General features: G+C 46.6%; 1 protein-coding gene across 1 annotated transcript; it reads left to right on the forward strand.

The window, feature by feature from the left end:
- Positions 1 to 1034: 1034 nt before the first annotated feature.
- Positions 1035 to 21471, forward strand: LOC119707260 (T-box-containing protein TBX6L). The gene is made up of 10 exons (XM_038151938.1): positions 1035 to 1368; positions 6306 to 11719; positions 15796 to 15940; positions 16918 to 17020; positions 17463 to 17627; positions 17933 to 18079; positions 18619 to 18689; positions 19475 to 19566; positions 19887 to 20079; positions 20672 to 21471. Exons 2-10 carry the CDS (start codon positions 11704 to 11706, stop codon positions 21096 to 21098), a joined length of 1359 nt encoding a protein of 452 aa, XP_038007866.1. The 5' UTR covers positions 1035 to 1368; positions 6306 to 11703; the 3' UTR covers positions 21099 to 21471.
- Positions 21472 to 22821: the final 1350 nt, after the last annotated feature.

A 22821-nucleotide genomic window follows, 5' to 3' on the forward strand; every position in this document is an offset into this window, starting at 1 on the left:
GAAGCTACCTGTCCAAAACTGTCCCTCCTCCCCTAAATGGCCACTGAATTTGCAGCTGGGTCATTTTCATATGTCATAAATAGTTTATAATTTTATCTTCTAGCCAATTTAGGGTAAAACTACAGAGTTTTTCATCTTGAGTGATTGAATATGAGTATCCAGTAGGAACCACTCCCATAAATAAGTTAAATGAGAGCAACACAAAGTCACTGGGTTTTTGTGATGGTGAATAACTCCAAATAACTCAGAGCTTCCCATGAGCAGAGTTCTGGAAAGGACTGAAAAGTGTCTGCTCATGTAAGAGTAGAACATGCTCCGTTTTTTTGGAGAATCCTTAGCTCTGAATGCTGAGAACTTGGCATAGTGCAGTGTAGCAGAACTAGGGCTCTGTTCTAATTAAGACCTACTTGGATTTTTTAGTTTTTCCCATTCCCTGGCTGAAATTTCCTGTGTCTTGTAACCATTTAACAATATGTTACTAACCATCCATTATGTCCTGCTTTATTCTCTTTTAGATGAAAGAGCCATGTAAAAAAAAGAATTCGCCAGCCCCTGTGACTGAATTTGAGCGATAATGTCAATGGAATTAACACATTGCCATTGTTGAATGGGCTCCTGCGGCTGTATAAACATCAAGGTAACACATTTCCAAAGCAGAAGACATTACTGCTGTGATACTGTTGTTTGGAGAATATTTCCTCACTGCCAACACACTGAAGTAGATTTAGCATTTTGCCTGCTATGAGGAGAATGATGCTGGAGTGGGGAGGGTTGATTCTGCTGATTTTATTTTTGCTGAATTCTGGTTTATTTGCTGAAGAAAATCTCTTACAGTGTTTGGCTAAACATGGAATGAGAGCATAAGTACACTGAGGTGTATTCCAGATGACCTCTGATTGGTAAATGCATTTAAATTAAGAGAGCATTTAGGCTCTCTTAAGGGCCTAATTCCATTTCTGAAGGAAACCTTCTGGAAAAGCTGGGGCAGAATGCTGTCAGGAAACCCAGGATCCTTCAGCTTGGGCAGAGTTTGCTCAAGAATAACTGTCTCCCACACTATCTCCATCCATTAACATAATTTTTATCTCTGCAAACAGTAGCAGACTGAGGCTTGAATGCCCTTGGTATGTTGCTGAATAAGATGCAGGCTTCAGTTTTAACTTTGGGGATGGCAAACAAATTGTAAGGCCAGGCTTGTCAGAAAACCTTTGAATGGTGCTAATCCCACTGCAGGTTTGTTGGCACTGTCTCACCTAATGCAAGACAGGACTAACTAATGAGGATGTGGCACAGAAGCAGTTTGGAGCTCCCTGGGTCACAAAATCGGTGAAGATGGCTGCACTGCAGAAGGCAGAGCTGGTCATGCAGGTAACACTGATGATTTCCTTTTTTCTGATCCTGGTGCAAATTGAACAAGACCTGTGTTTCTGCAGGAATATTTTCATTTGTCTTCAGGCAAGACAAAATTCAGGCAATAAGTGCTAAACCAGAACCTGACAAGTTCTGTTCCTAAATTACTGTTGTCATGTGAGTTTTACTTCTCTGCAAGGTTAAAGCCATCTTCAAACAATGACTTGATGGGTTTGCTGCATTTCTACTAATCAGAGACCATAACCCAGGTTTTGAAGGGTGGGAAGTCTGTCTCAAGGCTGACCTTACTGGACAAAGATGGGCATGTTCCTCTCCAGAATCATGAGAAATACCCTCTGCCTCAACCAGAGCTGTAGCAGTTCTGGTAAAAAGGACTTCAGCTTGCAGAGCTGCATCAGGGCTGAGACAGAGCAGAGGAAGGCATTGTCCATCCCAGTTTGTTGCAGGAACAGCCCTAGGTTGGATTCCTCAAAGGAAAGGACTTCTCAGCACAGGGAATGTTCTGTTTCTGGCCTGCTCTTGGTTTTCAAGGGATAGAAAAGAAAGTTGTGATGGAAAAAGGGGGGAGCTGCCTGTGGCAGGAGTTTATTAGCACACATAAAATGACTTGGTGAACCATGAACACTGTGCAGGAGTTAAATGCACAGAGTGGGCATGGTTGTGTAACCTGAAGCTCTTTCCTCTCTCCTGAGGCCCTTTGAAACCCTCTGAAAGCCCAGAGAAGAGCTCATAAACTTTGTGCTTCAGAATTGCAGAGAAAATGCTTCTCTCATCCGTGGGTCAATCTCTTGTCAGCTCTAACACAATGGCTGGTGGCTTTAGTGTATCTCCACTGTCCTTCAAAGGCACTTTGTGGGAAATGTATCCCAGTGGCTCAATAACCTGTCACCTGTCCCCTCATTCTGCCCCAAGCCCTGCAGTGCAAAGAAGAGTGCTCTCTCAGGGCAGTGGTGCTTCTGTTGCAGTCTCACCTCCCTAGGAGTTCATAGCTGGCCTGTTGTGAATTATGGTGTGCAGAAGCACAGGACGTGTGCAGTGCTGTGACCACAGTGTGGCAGTGAGCCAGGTTCCCTCCCACTGGGAAGCAGCCTGGTCATGTGCCAGCAGAACATCCATGTGGCCCCTGGATTCATTTGAGGAATCATAGGAATAAGAGAGGAGCAGATCCATCAGAGCCTCCTTTGCTGCTCACACCAAGGCAGGATTGCTCTCTGCAATGCCACTGGTGTGTGCAAAAAGCCATTAAAAGCCTGGTACAGGAAGGACTTTGTCTGTTCCTCTGCAAACAGGCTGCCCTTGCACAGCCACAGTGCTTTTCCCTGCATAGTTAAATTGCTTCTCTCTCATTTTCATCCCAACTAATGAAGATAATTATATCCCTTTGGAGAATATTAATTCCTCTGTCATCCGTATGTTTACACCCTGCAGACGTGTTCATTTCTTCTTTGTGAACAGGGCCATCAATCATGGAAGCTTTCCTTCACCAGCTCTTGTATCTTTTCTGGTGTTCACCTCATTCAGTCTCCCTCCAGTTCCCCAGCAGCTTTGATAATGAGGTGATAAGAGTTACATGTGGTTTTGCCAGTTTGTTTTACAGCAGGCTCACAGAAAGAGGCCCTGCCACTTTCCTGCTCAGCTATGTGCTATTATCACATATGTATCCTCTGGTTATATTTGTGGTTTTATTTTCAGCGAGGAAATGAAATCACACCTAGTACAGAAAACCCCAGAAATTACCTCTGTAATGGAACCTCCTGAATATTACCATATCTTTATTGGTGGGTGTGGCTGATCATCACCGTTCAAAACAACAGTTTAAGTGATCTTCTCTTTAGGGAAAATCTGGAACTGGGGAGAAGAATTCCAGAATGCACCAATTCCTCCTTTGAACAGCTTCTTCAGAGTATGGTGCAAAGGGAAGAGAAGGAGTAGTTCCATCTTGGAGAGGAAATACAAGGCAAAAAAGTCAGAAAGATATACTGGGGGGGCATGTATGGACTTAGATTTCAATTTTTGCTTCAGGTTTCTGATAATCTAAAGCAGCCTTCCCTGGCTGCTGCTGTAACTTGTCCACTCCTATCCTGCAGAGCACAAACCCTCCAAGTTTGGTAGCTTCTCTCTGCACTGTCAGCAGTTATTTGGAAATGAAAGCTCTTGGTGGTGAGCCTAAATCTCCATCTCAGGCAGGCTCAGCTCACCAAGCCTGGACCCAGCAGTAGCTTAAAACTTAAAGCAGTAACTGCAGTATTGGAGGGTGGCAGAAGCAGTGACCTCATTATTGATAACCATCTGATCTGTGCTCACAGGAGTGCTTGCTCCCAAACATGATTTGATTTCCTCCTGCACACTCCCCAGCACTTTTCTGAGCAGAATTTATAAATGTTTCTGTTGAATTTGCATTGCATTGTTTGTATCTGTGCTTGGTTGGCAGGCACAGGTCAGGCTGTGAAGTTGCAGTCATTTAAAAACAGTTTTGCCTCACAAATGCAAAGTTTATGTTTTTAAGAGCGGCATCTATTAGGTGTATTGATGTTTGCAGGGTTAGAAAGGAGAAGAAATCTAAGTCATTTATGCCTAAGTAGATAAAATCCAATATTTTCAGTCTAATGCACTCATTGCACACCTCTGTTATCCCCCTTCCAAGGAAAGCCTCTCTGTGTAACTGTTCCAACAGGACAAAGCCATGTGTCATCCCTTGGATTCTCAAGGAATTGCATCCCATATATTTAAATCATTCAGGTGTCTGATGTTCTTAACCACTTAGAAGCATTTGTTCCATATAGTAAGGCTAATTTTTAATTTATTTTTCTAAGCACATCTATCCGAAATGATGCTAGGCTTTTATATTCACAGCAGGGAACATTGTGAGGTTTAAATATCCCTTTAATCACTAAGGATGTAATAAAAACAAGAGGAGTTCTTTGAGCTGCAGAGTGTTACCCAGGGAAAAATCGACTCTGGAGCTTACAAATGTGAGCTGCAGAGACAAACTGGGCAATAAAATCCACAACTACGGACCAAACCCGCTAAAAGTTGGTCTGTAGCTGCCCATCAGGAGCTGAAACTCGAGGGGGGAAAAGGCCATTCAGCACCTCTAGAGCCATAAGAGCCAGGCCATAAACACTTCACAATCTGCTGGGGAGGGGGAGGGAGCTGGGCTGTGATCTGCCCGCAGCCTGTACCCGCCCCTGCCTGCCACAAAGAGTGAGCATGAGAAATTTCACCATGGGAAGAATGAAGGAAAAAAATCTGGAGAGGAGGGAGTGCAAAGGGAGGTGGCAGCTGTGTTTGATTGTGTCAGTTCATGTCCACTTATGGCAGCCTCATCCCAGTGCTGATTTGAGGAAATGAAATCTGACAGGTGCTTTTTTCTATTATCAGTGGTGTTGAAGGATTCTTACCTGAGCATTGTTATTATGGACCCAAATATCATTTTTCTCCGAGGTGATGAACAAGTTGGGTGAGAAAAAGTACAGCTCAGAGTTTTTCCAAGGCCTTTCTGTTTAAAATCCGTGTGGATTTTCAGCTCTTTGCTGCTGACTTCAGGCTTGGCTGCAGATGATGTATGTCCCATCATAATGCCCTCTGTCAGTTTTCAGAAAGCATCTTGCAGCATGTGCTGCATGAATCTGTCCTGGTGTTCATTTTATTTTTGGGAGGTCCTGTAAAGCTCAGCTCAGACTCTACAGGTCAGTTAGACATCCTGTTAGTTCCCTTGCTGCTGGGAGATGGATGTGCAGTTGTATGTATCCTATGGCTGTATAAATTTTTATAGTTATTTTTCAAAGAAATTATAAATAATACTATAAAAGGAAAATAAATACACAGTAATATAATCTTATTAAAATGAAATGTGATTTATTGTAAGTGCTCTGAATCCAAATCTGCTGTGTTTGGTTTAATTGTTCTCTTGTAATGATTTCTGGTAATGATAATTAACTTCCTCTGAAAGTTCTTTAGAGTCAATAGTGATGTTGCAGGAACTGAGCTCTACACAGCTCTACAGAGCTCACAGCAGTTTTTATTTTTATTTTTAAATTCCAAACACTTTAAATCTTAACAATTTTAATTTGCTCTTTGAAGGTAGATCCTCTGATAAGGAATTATATATGTTTATTGATTTCCTGGTTTGATTAGAACCTTACTGTGATGAACAGTTCATGGAAACTTCCATATGACACAAGAGACCTGTCTTTGCCAAACAAAGTAACTTGCACCCTAACTTGCAGGATTGAAGTCTGGTTTTTCACCTGTTGGTTTCATGGCTTTACAAATGCCTGATGACCAACAGAAATAATCTTTTGTGGAAACCAAGGTACCATGACAGTGTATCAGCAATCTTGAAAATCCACGAAGTTTAGATAAAATCTTCTGGGTGTGAGCTGCTTTTTTTCTGGAAACATCAGCTTTTTATCAGGGGGTGCTGCAGTGTTGCCTGCTGGGCTTCTGCTCGGCAGAGTCCATTCTGCTCAGGGCTTTTGTCTGGTCTCAATTCATGGTTAAGTAAAGTGCCGGCAGTTTTTAAGGTCTGCATGATGCTTCTCTTTGCATGTGAGTGTGTGCACATGTGTACAAGCATAGAAGTGTTTATAGATGGATGTTAAGCCGGAGTTTCTTGCTGCCTGTTTAGTCAGGCTGCTCCTTGTGGCTGAGAGCAGTGGGTTCGGGCAGGGCTGGGAGGGAGGTGTGGGGGCAAGGATGCAGGGCTGGGAGGGCAGTGCATGCAGTGCATTATTAGAATAAACTAATTAAGGGGAAATGCTCAAGCCCTTGGATCTCTGCTCAGCCTTCCCTGGGTAGGAGCAGTGCCTTGGGCACGGCATAACCTCAGTGCCTGATCCTCCCGGAAAGGAAGTGCAGGTCAGGGCTGGGAGTGCAGAAATTGGGCAGATGAGTGACGTTATACCATCAAATGTGCTCGTTGTTCTTCACAGTCATGTTGTTGGAGAAGGCACCTGTGGCTGAAGGGATGTGTTGCTGCAGCATTGCAGTGGGGAGAGCAAGCTTTACCCAGACTGTTAATCACCCACTTGGGAAGGAAGGCGCTGGATGCCGTCCTGATTCTGATCCCAGAAGTCAAGAGCAGAATGATTCTGTGTGCTGAAGACGAGAATCATCACAAAGGCATGGAATAGCCAAAGAGCAATTATCCCTGCTTGCTGTTTAAGGGATTTGTTTTTATTTTGTAGCCAAGTCCTCAGCTGATGTTTTCGGTCTTGTCTCTATTTGTTTAAAAGGATGCGGGGCTGGGAGTGAGGGTGCAGAAGGAAGGATGCGGGGCTGGGAGTGAGGGTGCAGAAGGAAGGATGCGGGGCTGGGAGTGAGGGTGCAGAAGGAAGGATGCGGGGCTGGGAGTGAGGGTGCAGAAGGAAGGATGCGGGGCTGGGAGTGAGGGTGCAGAAGGAAGGATGCGGGGCTGGGAGTGAGGGTGCAGAAGGAAGGATGCGGGGCTGGGAGGGCAGTGCGTGCCCCGTGTGCTCGTTCCTTTGCTGAGCTGCCCGCAGAGCTCTCCTGGTGCTGCAGCTCCTTTCGGCGGGTTCTTTTTGTGGATTTGAGCGGGACAGCGCTGAGCTCCGTCTGGGACACACAATGGGCTGACAGGAAAACAGCGCACCCGACATCAGGGGTCTGTGAGGACTTGAAAGGGCTCTAGACAGACATATTTTGCATTTGACTCTGGACTGCAGCCTTTGAGGCCAAACTCGGGCCGCGGTGTTAAGTGGCCGCTAAGTGTTTCCCTCCTTGTGCCGAGCGCTGGGAGCGGGCCGGGGAGGAGGGCATGTGAGGGAGGGAGCCAGGGGAGTGCCCTCCTCACTCTGCGGCCTGATAACCTCAACCCACAAGCTGCAAAAGGAAAAGTCTTCTCTTGAGATTACAATATACAACTTTTTGTCTACCTGAGCTGCTTGCCCAGGTTCCCCTGCAGAGCAGATCGTGTCACAGCTGCCCTGCGGCCTGTGACCCGTCCCCACAGCTCTCTGCGCCGCTGTCCTGGGAGCCTGTGGTGAGTTAGCGTGGAGATGTCACCAACAGGCCCTCTGCAAACAGCTGCTCTGCTTTGCCAAATGTCATTTTTGCACCCTTGAGAGCACGGGGAAAATCTGGGGGTGGTGCAATTTGGGGCTCATTATGGGGCTTGCAGCCCTACAGAGATCTGCCTTCTGTGGGTCCCTTGCATGGGTCCCAGGGTAGGAAGGTCTGCGTGACACTTGTAATACACCCAAAAACACCAGATAGATTTTTCTCAGGAAAAAAATTAATCAAAACCTTAAAAAGGAGGGGGAAAAGTGCCATTTCCCTGCATCAGAAGAAAATGCTGTGTTATGTGAGCTGCTGTAAGGAGCTGGGTAGGATCTGTTTCTTGTGCTGCAGCATGATAGGAGATGCGTACCACTTCTTCAGAGGCTCTCCAAACACTGCAGGCTTTTACCATTCCTGCAGCCGCCCACAGAGACTTGCTCAGAAAGCTGCCCAAGTTCAGGCTGTGCCTGTGCTGCCAGAGCTCAGCAGCTCTGTCCTGGCCAGCCTTGCTCTTGTATTTCCTGTTTTCTGGGTGAGGTGTCAGGCACTAACAGGGACGAGGAGTCACATGCTGGCACAGCTGTAGGAGCAAGAGTTTCATCAGGCCTTTTCTCTGGAAAAACTCAGCTTTTCCCCATGGCCCCGTGCGCATAAATCAGGCTGCATTTACTTCACAGTGAGCTGAGCCTGGATTTAAGGAGGGAGTTTGTGGATTCTGGAGAATCTGAGACCACTTCATGTTTTTAATGAAGCATGAAAGTAAGTAGGTATCAGTGTAGAGCTATCTGTTTTATTTTGGGCCCTGTTGATGACATGCTGTCTTTTCACTTTCCAGTACTGGTTCTGTGCAGATGGCACAGGCTCCTTCACAAAGAGTTGCCAAGATGCTCTGGGGCTGTGGCCTCTGTGTGCCAGGTGGGAACGGGCTAAGTGAGTCCCATTTAAATGGCAGGAAGGCTTTCCTCACCTTTCAGAGGGGAGGATCCCTTAGATGCAGTCTGTACTGCTGCATGTTTTCCTTCCCTGCTTGTGCAGGTCCAGGCAGACAAGGCAGCCTTGCTCCAGCCCAGTTTGTTAAAGCTGACATGGCAACACTTCCTCACAGAGGGAAACCTGGGGGTTGGGTACTGCCTGCTGCACCCACGAGCAGTAATCCAAGGCAGGTTTTTTTGAAAGATGGCTTTTACATTTCAGCTGTCTCCCAGGCAGTAACTTGGTGCCCCACACTGGAGCTTGCTCTCTGGGCAGAATGCTCCTCTGGGAAGTCTGCCTGGGCAGAGGTGGCAGTGCCACTCCAGCCCCATTAGCCAAAGCCTGACACCTTTTCAGTTCTCCAGCAGCCTGGGAGCCCCAGGCAGCAGCCGGCGATGGCAGGATATCAGTGTGCTGGAGAGCTTGTGTACAAACCAGCTCCCTGCAGGGTCCTGCCGAACAGTAAGGGTTAAACCTTCACTGAAGGTGGGAGAAATGCCAGAAAACATTTGCCTTACTACAGAACCCAGAGGGGAATGTTTCTTTCTAATCAGCTTCTCAAAGAGATGCAAAGCAAAAGCTCTTGGCCTGTGCTTTTGTCATCACACACGCCCTTCCTCCTGCCCTACCTCATCCCCTCAGCCTAGGGCAGAGCCTGCTGTTAGAGCTGGGCTCAGCTGCTGAAACGGGCAGAGCCCTGTATGTCACTGACTTACACGTGTCAGATCCACTCTCTCTCCCATCCCTTTCCATACCCTCAGCCTCCAATTTGCCAGTGAATTGTTAGACACCAGCGCATTCACCTCTGACTTCCCATCAATCTGCCTGAGGGCTCTCCATGGATGGACAGATGAGGGTAATGTGCTAAATTCCCCCTTTGCTAGGGATGAATTTCCTGGGGATTGCTCCTATTAGCCACACTTTCCAGCAGTAGTAACAAGTTCACTTTTTTTTTCACTTTTAAAACATTTCCAGAATGCAACTAGAATGCCTGGGAGAAAGCTGATTGTTAACTAGTCATGGGTAATTAATGGCTCCACCTTCCCCATCAATCAGCTGGGAGAAGCCAAAAGGATTTGAGTACTTGCAGCAAATGTGCTGTTCCCCAGACATGCTGATACACAGTGTGCAAATGAAGCGGCAGCAGGAGACCATCTCCTAGCCTTTGTGGAAGCAGCAGTAAGTCATGATACACATCCCACGCTCCTGTCAGGTGAAGTCTGAAATTCCCAGAGCTGCTGCTGCTGTTGTGCAGTTTCTGACTGTGTGGGATGTTGATTCATCTCGCTGGTAGCTTGAATCTAACCCAATTTTTGTTCTATTTTTCCTTTTCAGATTCTGATTATGGTTGTCTTTTTCCGCTTTCTACAATTAAAATACTAGCATTGGGAAAGCAGGACATGGAGGGGGGAGCAGATGCAATGCTGGCTTTCTTTCTGTAGCAGAGCAAAAAGGCATTTCTGCATCCCATTTTGTTTGTGTCTGGTAGTGGCTGTGCAAGCCCAAGCAGAGATCTGACCTTGATACCATTTCAGCTGACCTTTTCCCTTCTGATTTATTTCTCCCCATATTTAAGAAATAACTTCCATTTGAGCTACGAGTTGACATTTCTCCACCACATGATATTCTTCTCCTCACCATGCTGAGACTCCACAGCTCTGGGTGTCTCCAAGTCACCTGAGGGAGAAAGGCCTGTAGGCTTCTGTGTTAGCCAGCGGTTTAAAAGGGATGCCAGCAAGGCTGGATGTGGTTCTGCAGATGTGCCAGGAGCCAGTGAACCATCTCCTGCTCTAAATCCTCCTCAGGACTTCCCATATTCTCCAATCCTTTACTTTAAAACATTCTTCCTTGCCACACTACGCAATGGCTTTTCTTTCCGTGGCTAGCACTGGGATGGCTAAAATTCAATGTACCACTGGAAGAGAGTCAATCCCTGCTCTGATTAAGCTCCTTTGTCCTCTCTGCATGTCCTTGCATTGCCTGCTCCAAAAGGCAGTAAAAACAGAACTGAAGGCTTGTTGTTTGGGTGTAGAAACTCAGTAAATAAATTCAAAATTTGTTTAGTACGTCAGACTGAAGATCAAATGTCCCAGTAACATCACTGACAAAATAGGAAAAACCGTTTATTTTATCTGGCATACATCTAGACAGTGAAAGAGACACAGCCTTATAGCAAGTTCTTTGTAATGAACAGAGCTCCTAAATTGCTGTGCAGGACCCAGCCCTGGCCTGTTCAGAGTGATATTCTGCTTTTGACCTCCACTTCTTGACCGTCTTGGTCCTGTAAATGTTAGTGCAGCCATTTGTGTGTGTGAATGCACAGAACCCCCTTCCTCGGGAGGCCAGTGGCTGTCTTGGGCCCTGGAGCTTGAGCCTTGATTGCTGTCTCTTAGCACTTGTAAGCACTTATAAGCACAAAAGCTAATGGTCACACTTGCAGAATAAACTAATTAAGGGAAAATGCTCAAGCCCTTGGATCTCTGCTCAGCCTTCCCTGGGTAGGAGCAGTGCCTTGGGCACAGCATAACCTCAGTGCCTGATCCTCCCGGAAAGGAAGTGCAGGTCAGGGCTGGGAGTGCAGAAATTGGGCAGATGAGTGACGTTATACCATCAAATGTGCTCGTTGTTCTTCACAGTCATGTTGTTGGAGAAGGCACCTGTGGCTGAAGGGATGTGTTGCTGCAGCATTGCAGTGGGGAGAGCAAGCTTTACCCAGACTGTTAATCACCCACTTGGGAAGGAAGGAGCTGGATGCCGTCCTGATTCTGATCCCAGAAGTCAAGAGCAGAATGATTCTGTGTGCTGAAGACGAGAATCATCACAAAGGCATGGAATAGCCGAAGAGCAATTATCCCTGCTTGCTGTTTAAGGGATTTGTTTTTATTTTGTAGCCAAGTCCTCAGCTGATGTTTTCGGTCTTGTCTCTATTTGTTTAAAAGTGCGTTAGCAGTAAATCAAGGTGCATTTCCCCTGTAGGGTTTCCTGTATGTCAAAGCCATGTTAATTCTCTTTGATTTTCTTCCCTTAGCCCCAGCCATTGCTGCAGATCCTTCCTCTCTTTGTCCCTTTGGACATCAAAGGCTCGCAAGGGGACAACCCTGGCGGGAAGCTCCTCCCTGCTCATTAGCCTCCATAAAACAGGAACTCACCTTGGCTAGCTGTGCTTGGGGTCCCATCCTCATCCCGCTCACTCTTGACACTGGATCTCGGAAGGAAGGGCTTGTGCTTGCTTCAGGAAATCAGACCTGCTTTTGAACTGGACTATTTTGGCTCCCCTTGTAAGAACCCTGGTGGCTCTCTTGGCCCTGCAAGCTCCTCGACGTCACAGTACATGGAAAAATGCAAGTTTTACCAGGTAAGTGAAGGACTCCTTCCCTTTCTCACTGCATGGAAAGATCCTAGACCCGTGTCAGAAAGGGAGCAAGTGCTCCTGAAGGGCTTACCAGAATTTTAGAAGAGTGCATGGGGCTGGAGAGGATTTAAACACTGGGGTTTTTCATGGGACTAGATGAAAAATTGTGCATTTGAGTGTTTTTTTGAGAGCCTTAGAAGTTCTTTTGTAAAGGTTTGCTCATAATTGTGCCCAAAATCCCTTACCTACATCACCTTGCGCAGTGTGACCCTTCAGCTGAAGGCTGGAGGTGTTGTTTGTGTATTGTCTGCAAGGCACTGGGTTCTTCAGGTTGAAGGCCACAGAAAGTTTGAAAATACTTGCTATATTTTTAATAACAGTTCTGATAAAAACTCTCTGGTTTCAGGATCTTTTTCCTTTTTCCTATGTCCTTTGAAAGCATGAACCCCAGTGAGGCACAGCTGACTCCTTCCAGGTTCACGCCCAGCACAGGATTTTTGTGATTTCCTTAGGGTTTCATTATGTTTTCCTTGAATCCATCTCATAGCATGCTGTTAATCTCTCCTGTATGGAGCATGATTGGATTGGGCACAAGTTCAGAGATGCCTTGGGACACTCAGGGCCTGCCCAGAGCTGCTGTATTTGTCAGTGCAACTGAACCCTAAATTTACTCTGGGGTTTACTCTACACCAGAAAAAAACCTGGCCCAGTTTATAGGCACATCAGAAGTGACTGTGCAGTCTCTTCCTCTGCAAGATGTTGTCTCATTCATGAGCAAAATACATGTGCAGTGATTTAGATGATTTCCACCTTTGCTGCTGTTTTGGGTTTTTTCAGTCCCTGCTGTGTTGATCTGATTCATACTGATTTCTGCCACTTGAATTTTAAGTTGAAAAACAAAAGAGCAGCAATGAAAAAAAAAAAAAAAGTAGACCATGTTATGGATTTTTTTCCTGTCAAAGATTCCAAATATTGTAGTATTCAGCTCATTTTCTTACTGGGCTGCTTCTGGTGTATGACCCCCTGCAGCAGAAATGTTCCAGGTGATGACTGCATGCATCTGAGAGATGAAGCTGTTGCATTTGTAGAAACATCATCCTTTTGTTATTGCCAAAAAACTCTCTGGGTCTGAGAAATGAGGCTCCCTCCAGAGGGTCGGGGTGTTTCTGCTGACATCGAGAAGATCAGAGAGCATGGGAGGGTTTTTTTTCTTGTTTGCAAGATGAATTTATTAGAAAGCTTTGTATATTGATGTGTGTTCCTCCCCGGTGGAGAGTGGATAGCTGTGAGTGTTGGGCTTCACTTGGAAGATAACAACAACAAATGTAATAATAACTGATTTTAGTGTAGCTTTTTCCTCACTAGACTTTTCCCACTATTGCAAATCCTGTCCTACACTTTTTGAGAAGGCTGCAACAAATTTTCTGATATTTTAACATTGTCTCAGTAACAGTAAATTAATTGAGGAACTGCTTTAGGTGAGGCAATTGTAACTCCAGCATCTTCTATCCAGAGATCTTCCTCCTAAAACTACTAAATTGTCTCACATTTCTCCTTCTTTCCTTTCTGTCCCCAAGATGACAAAAAGACATGTACTGCTCATTCTAGTACAGAAACTGCAGCACAAGCTACTCCTATGGGTATAAGGACCTTGAAATCAAGCACAGAAAAGATTGAAGATCTCTTAATTTTCAGTGCCTTTACCACAGCAGCTTCTTCCCTTGCAGCCTCATCTGGACATAAAGAACATGTTTTTGGACAGGCAACATATGGTGTTACCAAGACAATGATAATAGGAATATTTTTTAAAAAGTAAAACTAGAACTGCTGGAAAAGGTTTAAATCTCTTTCAGATAATAATGGTTTGTAAACCAAGTTGCACAGAAGAGAAAACCATAGAAGTACAGCTCACACAAGTCCCACTCAGTGCTCTGACACTCTGCCCAAACCTCTCCGTGCCACAGTTCCAACACTCAGGCATCTTTGTGGGAGGGTGAGTGCATGAGCCTTGCCACCAGTTACACTGGCACAAACTAGGAGAGAAACAAAAATCCAAACAAAATTAGCAAACAGAATCCTACAAACAGATCCATCACTGCAGGGTCCTGCTGAAGCTGACAGCAGCTGAGTGGATCCATTCCCCAGCTCACACCATTGATGGACTCCAGTCCTCATGCAGACTGATCGTGTCCTGCTTTTCAGCTTCAGCCTGTGCACACAAACCTGCATGGTGAAAGGCATTAACTGCATTTTCAAACCTTAGCTGCAGCATTTATTGTCCCTGTCTCCTGCAGCATTGTGCTCCCGCAGGTGCGTTGTGGACTCATTGTGGTAAAAACCAGATTACAGCATCTGCCTTTGATTTTTAATTCAGTGTTGAACTCCTTTCACTTCAGTTCCTCTCGACTTCATTGGAAATCTCCCCTCACTAAAGACTCCTGAGATCTGCCTTCTTGTAGTCTCTTTTAATGGCATTGGAATTTGCTCAAAGAAATGTTAATTCGAAAATTCATTTGGGGAAGGAGTGAGCATCTGTCTAGCTAATCAAAACCTGTTTGCATTTATTTGTGACTGGATGGCTCCTGTGGGAAATCAGCCCAATTTTATTGTAACTCCTTTTGATACATGTGCTGCACTGAGCTACCAAATGCATCGTCTCGTGGCAGCTTTCATGTCTTTGCAAGAGGATATGGGGGAAGCTTTCGTAAGAAGATGTTAACAGGCTAATCTTGGTGAGCAAACTAGGTGTCACTTCTTGGCCAGTTCATTAATGTTGGATCAAAGCAGAAAAAAAAGGGTAGAGGATTTTTTTTAAATGCCTAAAGACCTCTACAAACAGACAAAATTACATTTTAATGTTTTCTACTTCTTAATCCTGAGGGAAGAGCCACTTAGAGTTGTATTGGGTTGTTTTGGTGGAAAGATGTCCCTTTGTGAAAAAAGCTAATTTCTCTGAAAAGAGTTGTCTACTTTTTGTGAATATTCTTTTGAAGGCATTACTCAGGAAAGCTGTAGCATGGTGAAAATTCCCTTTTCTCTACTATGCTCTGAATAAGATCTGATCAGGCTGAGAGGCAGAAAAATCTACCTTGTAAACAAATAGCTGTGCCTCGCTGCTAATGCACCACCCAGAGGGGACGGCCCAGCTCCTGTGGTGCCCTGCTGAGCAGGCTCCTCACCCCTCCTCAGGACAGTGTTCTAAACCCTGCTGGGTCTGGGCTCAGCCCCCCAGAACTGTACTGGGTCGCATTCTGACCTAAAATAGAACTGGGCTTTTCAGCAGGGCAGCAGCAATCGTGCCTGCAATATTGCTGAGAGCACCTGCTGGAGGTTTTAAGGAGGTTTTTAATCCAAATAGCTGTGCAGAGATGATTGGTACCATCGACAGCAGAGGCAGTTCCTCCAGAATGCTTTCCCTTTCCTCTCCCCCAGGCCCACAGTTGGTCCTGTGCCTCTAAGAGAAAGAGCAGGCAGACTGCAGCACTGCCATGGTGTGTCACTGAAGAGACACCTTCTACCCCTCTCACAGGCTCCTCAGTGGTGCTCAGCTCCACTTCCAGTTCAGACCAGCCATTCTCTTCTCAGAATATAGTGTGTCCATACTCTGTCTCTGTCACCTCCTTTTCTTGTCTTCACTTACATTTAGGGCTCCTGTCTGTCTCATCTTTGTCTTCTGGGGGCATTTTTCACCTCTGCTACCACCTACTTGTCGTTTTCCCCTATTACCCACTGGTGCATTTAAAATCTTTCCAGTCCTTTCAGCTTTCGCTGTATTCTCTCGATAAAGTGTTTTGTGTAACCCTGATCATACCAGCACAGTGGATTGTGGCTCTGCCAGCTGGGTTCTGTAACAGTGGAATTTAGCTTGAGTTGGTACAACACACAGATCTTACAGAAGGACCTACCAGCTAAAACCAGACCTGTTGGAAAAGGCTCCCTACCTCTGAGCCTACTAAGTAACAAAAATCCTTTGAAGAAAAGGAACAGTTTTTAGGAGGTTTGTAGTGGCACAGACTGCTCAGACCAGGGTCAGTTCCCCTCCTGTCTGTCTGCAGTCACTGTCTCATTTCTCCCTCCAGACGTGAAAGCGCCCTGTGAGGCCCTTCCTTCCCCCAGCCTGGAGCCCTTCCCACAGAGCTCCATCGTGGTCACCCTCGAGGACATGGGGCTCTGGATGAAGTTTCACCAGATAGGAACTGAGATGATCATCACCAAATCTGGCAGGTAAGGGGCACAGGACAGCTGACTACACATGCCACACCCCTTCCGAGCTGTGGGCAAAGAATCCAGGTGATCAGTTTTTGAATGGTGACCCTTAAACTGGTTTTGTAGCCAGTTATACAGATCTTCCTGGTCCTGGCAGGAGAATTGCACTTTCAGGGTGTCAGAGGAGTCCAAACTGTGAGGTGCAAAAGGTCACTTGTGGGGCTGATGTGCTGAGAAATCTTCTGTATCCTTATCTCACCACTTAACACTGGTGTTCTTCCTGTCACTTCGCAGTTGCTCTGGAAGTGCCCTGGGCTCCCTTTGCCTGGGTCACAGGCAGCAGCAGTTGAGCAGTAAATGTTTGGGTTTGAGTCTGTGTTTGCAGACAAGAATATGGCCCAGACTCTTAAAGATCTGTGTGTGCAGACTCCACTGAAGTATAAATGAGTCATGTATCGTGGAGCTTGCAGTGAAAGAAGATGGAATTGTGAAGCTGTAAAGTATTGTGTCAAAGCTGCTGTGAGCTGGAATAATCCCTTTGGGTAGGGAGGTAGCTGTCAAAGCTTTTTTGCAGAGTCAGAAGTTAAAAGCAGTGGCAGGGAGTACGGGAACAGAAAGCTGGGTGTGCTCTTAGATGAGAGCACGTCTTCTGCCCACGCTCAGATTTAATCCATCCTCCAGGGCTGTGAGAGCTGCAGCAGGCCAGGAACTACGTACAGCCTCCAAATAGTTCCTTTCAAGTTTCCCACTGGTGTATTAGAGGAATTGGAAGCACAAAAGCAGTAACAGTGACTGCTGCCCTGTTAGTGTCTATCCCATCTAAACCCACAGGACGAAACAGTCCATCAATGAGATGAACAAATGGTCAGTGGCTGGCTGGAGAAATACTGCTCCCAGGGCTTTGCACTGTAGTGAGTAAATGTGACATGCTGCTTGATCATTAACAGCCACTGTACAGAGAAACCATTATACTCTATTTTTCATTTCTCCCTCAGACGAATGTTTCCTCAATGCAAAATCAAAGTCTCTGGCTTAATCCCGTATGCCAAGTACCTCATGCTGGTAGATTTTGTGCCAATAGATAACTTCAGGTACAAGGTAAGTACTTTAAATAACAGAATTTATGCTGTCCTTTCATCTTTGTTTGAAATAGATTAATCTTTATGCTTCACTTGTCACACTGATAAATAAATTCTCTTTGGACAAAGTTCAGAAGTAGTTGATGGATTTTATGTCTCTCTGGAGTTATTTGTCAGTTTTGCTTGGGGAGCAGCTGGAAAGGTAACTAATTTTCATTGTAAGCAGTACAGTTTTAATCATGATTAATGTCAGACTTTTCTGGCAGCCATAGGGAGAAAGGGAGGAAAAATGAGGCCTAAACTTGGAGCTGATTTGGTAACATGATCAAGGCTCATAAGAGAGAATCGGCTACTTGTGCTTCAGAGGAGTGCCCTGAACTGACAGTGAAGCAAACTTGCTGAGCCTTTTCTGTACTGAAAGCATTTTTTTAAGCTTCAGATTTCTGTCTTTTCCTTCACAGTGGAATAAAGATCAGTGGGAAGTTGCTGGAAAAGCAGAACCCCAGCTCCCTTGTCGCACCTATGTCCACCCAGATTCCCCAGCTCCTGGCAGCCACTGGATGAAAGAACCCGTCTCCTTCCAAAAACTGAAGCTCACTAACAACACTCTGGATCAACATGGGCACGTAGGTTGTGCTGTGCTCTCTTGGAATTCATTGCCGATGAACTTTGCGGGAAATAAGCAGGATTTGTGAGAAATTAGATGATGTAGAAGTTAAAACATCCAAGTCCCCTTTCTTCCTCCCTCAGCTCAGCCCTTGTGCCCCCTTAGCTCTCTGCCAGGGAAGGCACATGTCTGTGCTGTCACTACAGGGGCTTGCTGGAGACACCAGTCCCAGCTTAGAAATGGGTGTCCTGGGAGTCTGCACAGGGCATCTGCAGTGTGCTGGCAGTGGTGGCACGTGGAAACCTTGTCCTTTGTGTGTCCCAGATCATCCTGCACTCCATGCACCGTTACAAGCCACGCTTCCACATCGTGCAGGCCGATGACCTCTTCAGTGTCCGCTGGAGCATCTTCCAGGTGTTCAGCTTCCCTGAGACTGTCTTCACCTCTGTCACTGCCTACCAGAACGAGCAGGTACGGCGTGCAGGCTCTGCTTCTGGGCACGCTGTGAAATGCTGTCTGTAAAATTCCTGTAGAGGAGGGTGGCTCCTTCCTGTCTGCTCATCCTGGGCACCTGTGGTGAACAGTGGGAGGAAATAGGCACATTGTGGTTCCTGTGGAAAACATCTCCTCGGTGATGAGTCATGCACCTTGATGGTCCTGAGTGCACTGTCAGTGACACAGAACTCCACATGCAGTAAAAAGTATGGCTGCAGGTCCGGATACAGATTCTCACCCTGTATGTTTCTCTAGTCAGATGAATCCCACCCAAATCCCTGCTGACCCTGGCAGGGTCACTTCTCTCTGTGGGTCAGTTCCTGATCCATTATGGGAGCTGCTGGAAGAACTGAGATACTGTGGCAAAGCCATGTCCAAAACCCTCAGACAATTTATCTCTTGTGATAAATACAGTTTATCTCTTGTGATAAATACAGTTTATCTCTTGTGATAAATATCTTGTGATAAAGGTGAACAGTCACTGTGATGCTGAGTCTTGTTCCTTTCATTTAAAGATTACAAAGCTCAAGATTGACAACAATCCATTTGCTAAAGGTTTCCGTGAACATGGGAAGAACACTCGAAGGTAAACTGTTTTTTCATTTCAATTTGTTTCTAGCTGGAGTTCACTTGTGAATTTTACCCAAGGTCTTTGAACAAAACTCTACCAGCCAGCTCTGCTGAGCCTGCTGCATTGTGCACACTGCATTTCCCTGTATCTGGGAGTGATGTCCCTCTGTGCAGCCTCCTCTCAAGAGACTTGGGGAGTGGGAGGTGACAATTCCTACAGAAATGTGGGAGGTGTGACAAATTTGAGACCTGCACTCCCTTGCACATTGGAGCTAGACTGGAGTCTGACATGTGAATAGCAGTGATAACAGGAGTCCGCAGCAGACCATTTGGTCTCTTGGAGATCAGCTTGATTCTGACATTTGGAGGCTCCCTTGTCTCCTTTTCCTGTGGGTGGAAAAGTGTCTCTTTCAGGGGGAGATTTTGTCTGCAAGAGGGAAGATGGATCCAATACCAGTGAGATCTTCTGCTTGGTCTGAGGGCAGCCAGTGGATTAATTGAAAAAAAAAAAAGCTTAAATTGCAACCCCAGACTGGCAATAGAGAAGGAAAAAAATGGAGGTTTTTTCCAAGCAGAAAATGTTACCAAAATATAGGAGATTTTGTTTTTTGTGTTATTTTATGGCTGAAAAAAAATTTTCTCCAAAAAAATTTCCTGATGAAAAAAGGCCAAAACTGACTCTTTTTCACTTAAACTTTAAAAATGGTATAGATTTTCTTTCTCCTCCTAACAGCATCCCTGCCTATATATCTAGGCAAAAAGCTTACATCCAAGCTACCTCCACGTCTTGTTTCTTTCCAGGGAAGGACGAGCCAAATGCCAGAAGCCCAGTCCAGCCAAGAGCCAGAAGAGGAAACTGCCTGAGGAAAAGGAGCCTGCTGCTGAGGAACGTGGTAATATTGATCACAACAAACCCAGAGAATGATATTCAGAAAGTTTTTTAAGCTAAATCATTCCTTGCTCCAGCTCATGATGCTGCTTGCAGTAGCACAGCTAAGGACAGAGGGCAGGCAGGCCTGACCACCACAGTATCTGGGCAGAAAGGAGCTGGAAGTGGCTATTCCCTTAAGGCAGAAGGTCTGCAGGAGGTGGTTGTGTGTTTCCTTCCACCATCCTGTGATTACTGCAACTGCCAACAGACCATTGTGAGCTTTGCCTCTCTCTTTCCCTTTCTCATTCTTTCCCATTCTTTCTTTTCCCTGCTTTGAGTCAGATTTTGAGAAGGATGAGAATGTAGACGTGAAGGAAGAGAGTAACCCTGTGGTGGTGAGCAGTGGCTATCCCTTCTGGGGCTCGGAGCAGAACAGCAGCCAGGCCTTCCCTGCGGCCTCGCCAGGGCCTGCTGACCAGAGGGAGGCTCTGGCCAGAGAGCAGCAGGTGCCAACGCCGTCCTACCACACGTACCGGTGAGTCCTGCCTTCTGCTCCAAAGCCACACTGCAATTGATGGGATTCCTCTTCTGCTGGGCATTCTCTCACAAAAACAGCCAGCTGGGAGTAGGGGGAGGATGCCTTTCTGTTGGAGAGCACGTGTGGTTGAGAGATGGTAGATTAGCATGGACATAGGTCCAAAGATAGCCTTTCTCTTCTAGTTCAAAACCACTGGTTCTGGGCATGCTCATGCCTTTGTAATCTTCTTTATTTCTCTGTCCCAGACTGCTCTCCTAGCCAGAGCTGTGTACTACAGAGCTTTGGAGGAAGTGTTGGAGGAGTGACAAGACTCCAGTCATTTTTCCTTCCTCATTGCAAAATTGGGTGTGAGTGAGTCCAGACTAGAACTTAGCCTGAACGAAGTTAGTCTGGACTCACCTTCTCTGGCATTTCATTTTTCTGTGAATGTGACAGTGAGGCCTGGGCTAAATTCCACAGTAACAGTAATTTGAAGCAGTAGGCAAGGGGAAGAGCTTGCCCTGCTTTTCTCCGGGGGATCTTTGTGGGTTTTCCATGGTTTTCCACTCTGGTAGGTCTGACTTGCTCTTCTCTCTGCCCTTGGGCCCAGGTTCCACGAAGCTGGGGACAGCCAGCAGCTTCCCAGCCGTGACACCGCGACCTTGAACGATTTCCGGGCAAGGTGCCACGCCTTGGATCTTGCCATGGTGCCTGAGCACGACTCCAAACAGCTCCCAGAGGGCTTCACCAACCTGCCCCCACTGCCCCCACCTCTGCCTCCTCCCCAGGACTACACAGGAGTGGTGAACATGGCTCTGGACTCTGTGGGGAAAGCCGGGGCCCGGGCGCCCATGTACAGTCCCTATGGCACCGAGCAGGGCCTGGGGCAGTGGGTGGTGCCTTCCCACAGCCAGTACAGGGCAATGAGCTACTCGGCCTTCTCCACGGAGTACAACACACAAGGAACTCCAGGACATGCCCATGGCACCGTGGCAGAGTGGAGCCAGTACCCTCTGTTCCCCTACGCCTGCTGGTGAATGGGGAGGACCCTTCCCAGTGAAAAAACTGAAAGAAAATTGTAAATGAGATTGAATTTACTGTTGGACTGGTGAAGCTTTGCCTACACTAGGCAGAGGTATTGCTGCAAGCAGTAGCGTGGGACACCTTCACTTCCTTGTGTCCTTGCACAACAACCCTCACCATATTTCACAAGCAGTGTTTAAACCGGTGGCTGCCCCAGCCATGTCACTGTGGATCAGGCTCAATGTGTTCTGCAGTGGTTTTTTTCCCAGCAGGAGCAGGAAACCACAGGTCTGCAAGAACAGTATTTAAAGAGCTGCTGAACTCGCAGTCAGTGCTGGCACCTCGCATTTGGCGGTTTCCAACACCCCTTCCTCCTGGGACTGGGGATAGGGGCTGAGGACTTCCAGTAAGCCATCCACATGGCCAGAAAGCTGTAGAAAATATTGCAAAGGCGAGCAAAGCAAGCAGTCCTGGTGAACTTTGAGCAGCTTCCTCAGTTAGTGTAGTCAAAGTAAAGCTAGAGTCTTGCCTTTCTTCCAGCAGCAGATGAGAGTAAAATGCACCGCAAGGTGTGTCTGGAGCACGGCAGGGGCAGTTTGCAGAGTCTGCAGGCAGAGGAGAGTTTGTTCCATGCAGGAGAAGTAGCAGCAAGGCTGTGTGTGGTGTCTTCCTGTCCCCGTGCCCATGCCTCCTCTGCCAGCCCTAGATTCGAGGGCAGTGAAACGCTCTTCATTCAGTGGAGGTGGAGGGACGTTGTTCATGGAATGTGGGGGGCTCCTCTGGGGCTTTCCAGGGTTGTCAGAAGCAGGGCCATGAACAGCAGTGCTCTGTGTCACTCCAGCTTCTTCTTTTAGAAGGAAAGGAAATTTTCCACTGCGAACTTACTCCTTCTCCTGCTCCCTGCCACCCCTGGAGAATATAATTTATAGCTGTGGTTCCTGCACTGCTCTGCGAGTGTGTGAAGTTACCTCACTGCTGTTTGGGAGCCTGCAGGGATCTGTCCATGTTTAGTTATCAGAGTGGTTCCACCTCCCTCCTCTGTGGTCCCATCCTGGGCAGGAGCAGCCTGTGCACTGCCATGCAAGCAGGGATTCTTTTCATCTTCCTGTTAGAAGGGGGAGGCCTCCCTGTTTGTCCAAGTGCAGATGGCCCTGGCACTGGGGACTTGGTGACGCAGACTTATTGTTTCTCAGGGAGGATAGACATGCTCCTAGGTGTTATTTAGGGAATGTTTTCGTGTCACACTAATAGCTGCCGTGTGGCCTGCAGCCATCAGTAGGCACTGAGGTGTGTCATTTAGCCTGTGTGCCAGATGGTTTTCTGTGTGCACACACATGTGAGAGTGTGTGAGTGTGTGTGTGTGAGTGTGTGTGTGTAAGAGTGTAGCAAGGTGTTGTCTCTGAGCAGGTTTGTGCCTAGTGCCTCAGGACCTCTGTGCAGGGACACTGGGAAAGGCTGTGCACCAGGTTTTTGGGGCAGCAGCTCCTCACTGTGCATCTGCATAGTTTAGGGATGCTGAGCCATGTTGTTATTGTTAAAATTACTGTGAAAAGTAGCCCTGTAAATTTGTGGCCTCAGATACAATGACTGTTTTCTTATTTAAATTGTATATTGTGAACTGCTTTTGTACCACAATTATGATATATAGAGAGCAGCTGAGTACTTCCCCTGGGCTTCCCAGGATTTGAGGATGTGCAGCATTGAAATAATGGTCAGACTTTGCCACAGTACATGTAC

This window comes from Motacilla alba, chromosome 15 (genome assembly GCF_015832195.1).
Source record: "Motacilla alba alba isolate MOTALB_02 chromosome 15, Motacilla_alba_V1.0_pri, whole genome shotgun sequence".
NCBI lineage: Eukaryota > Metazoa > Chordata > Aves > Passeriformes > Motacillidae > Motacilla > Motacilla alba.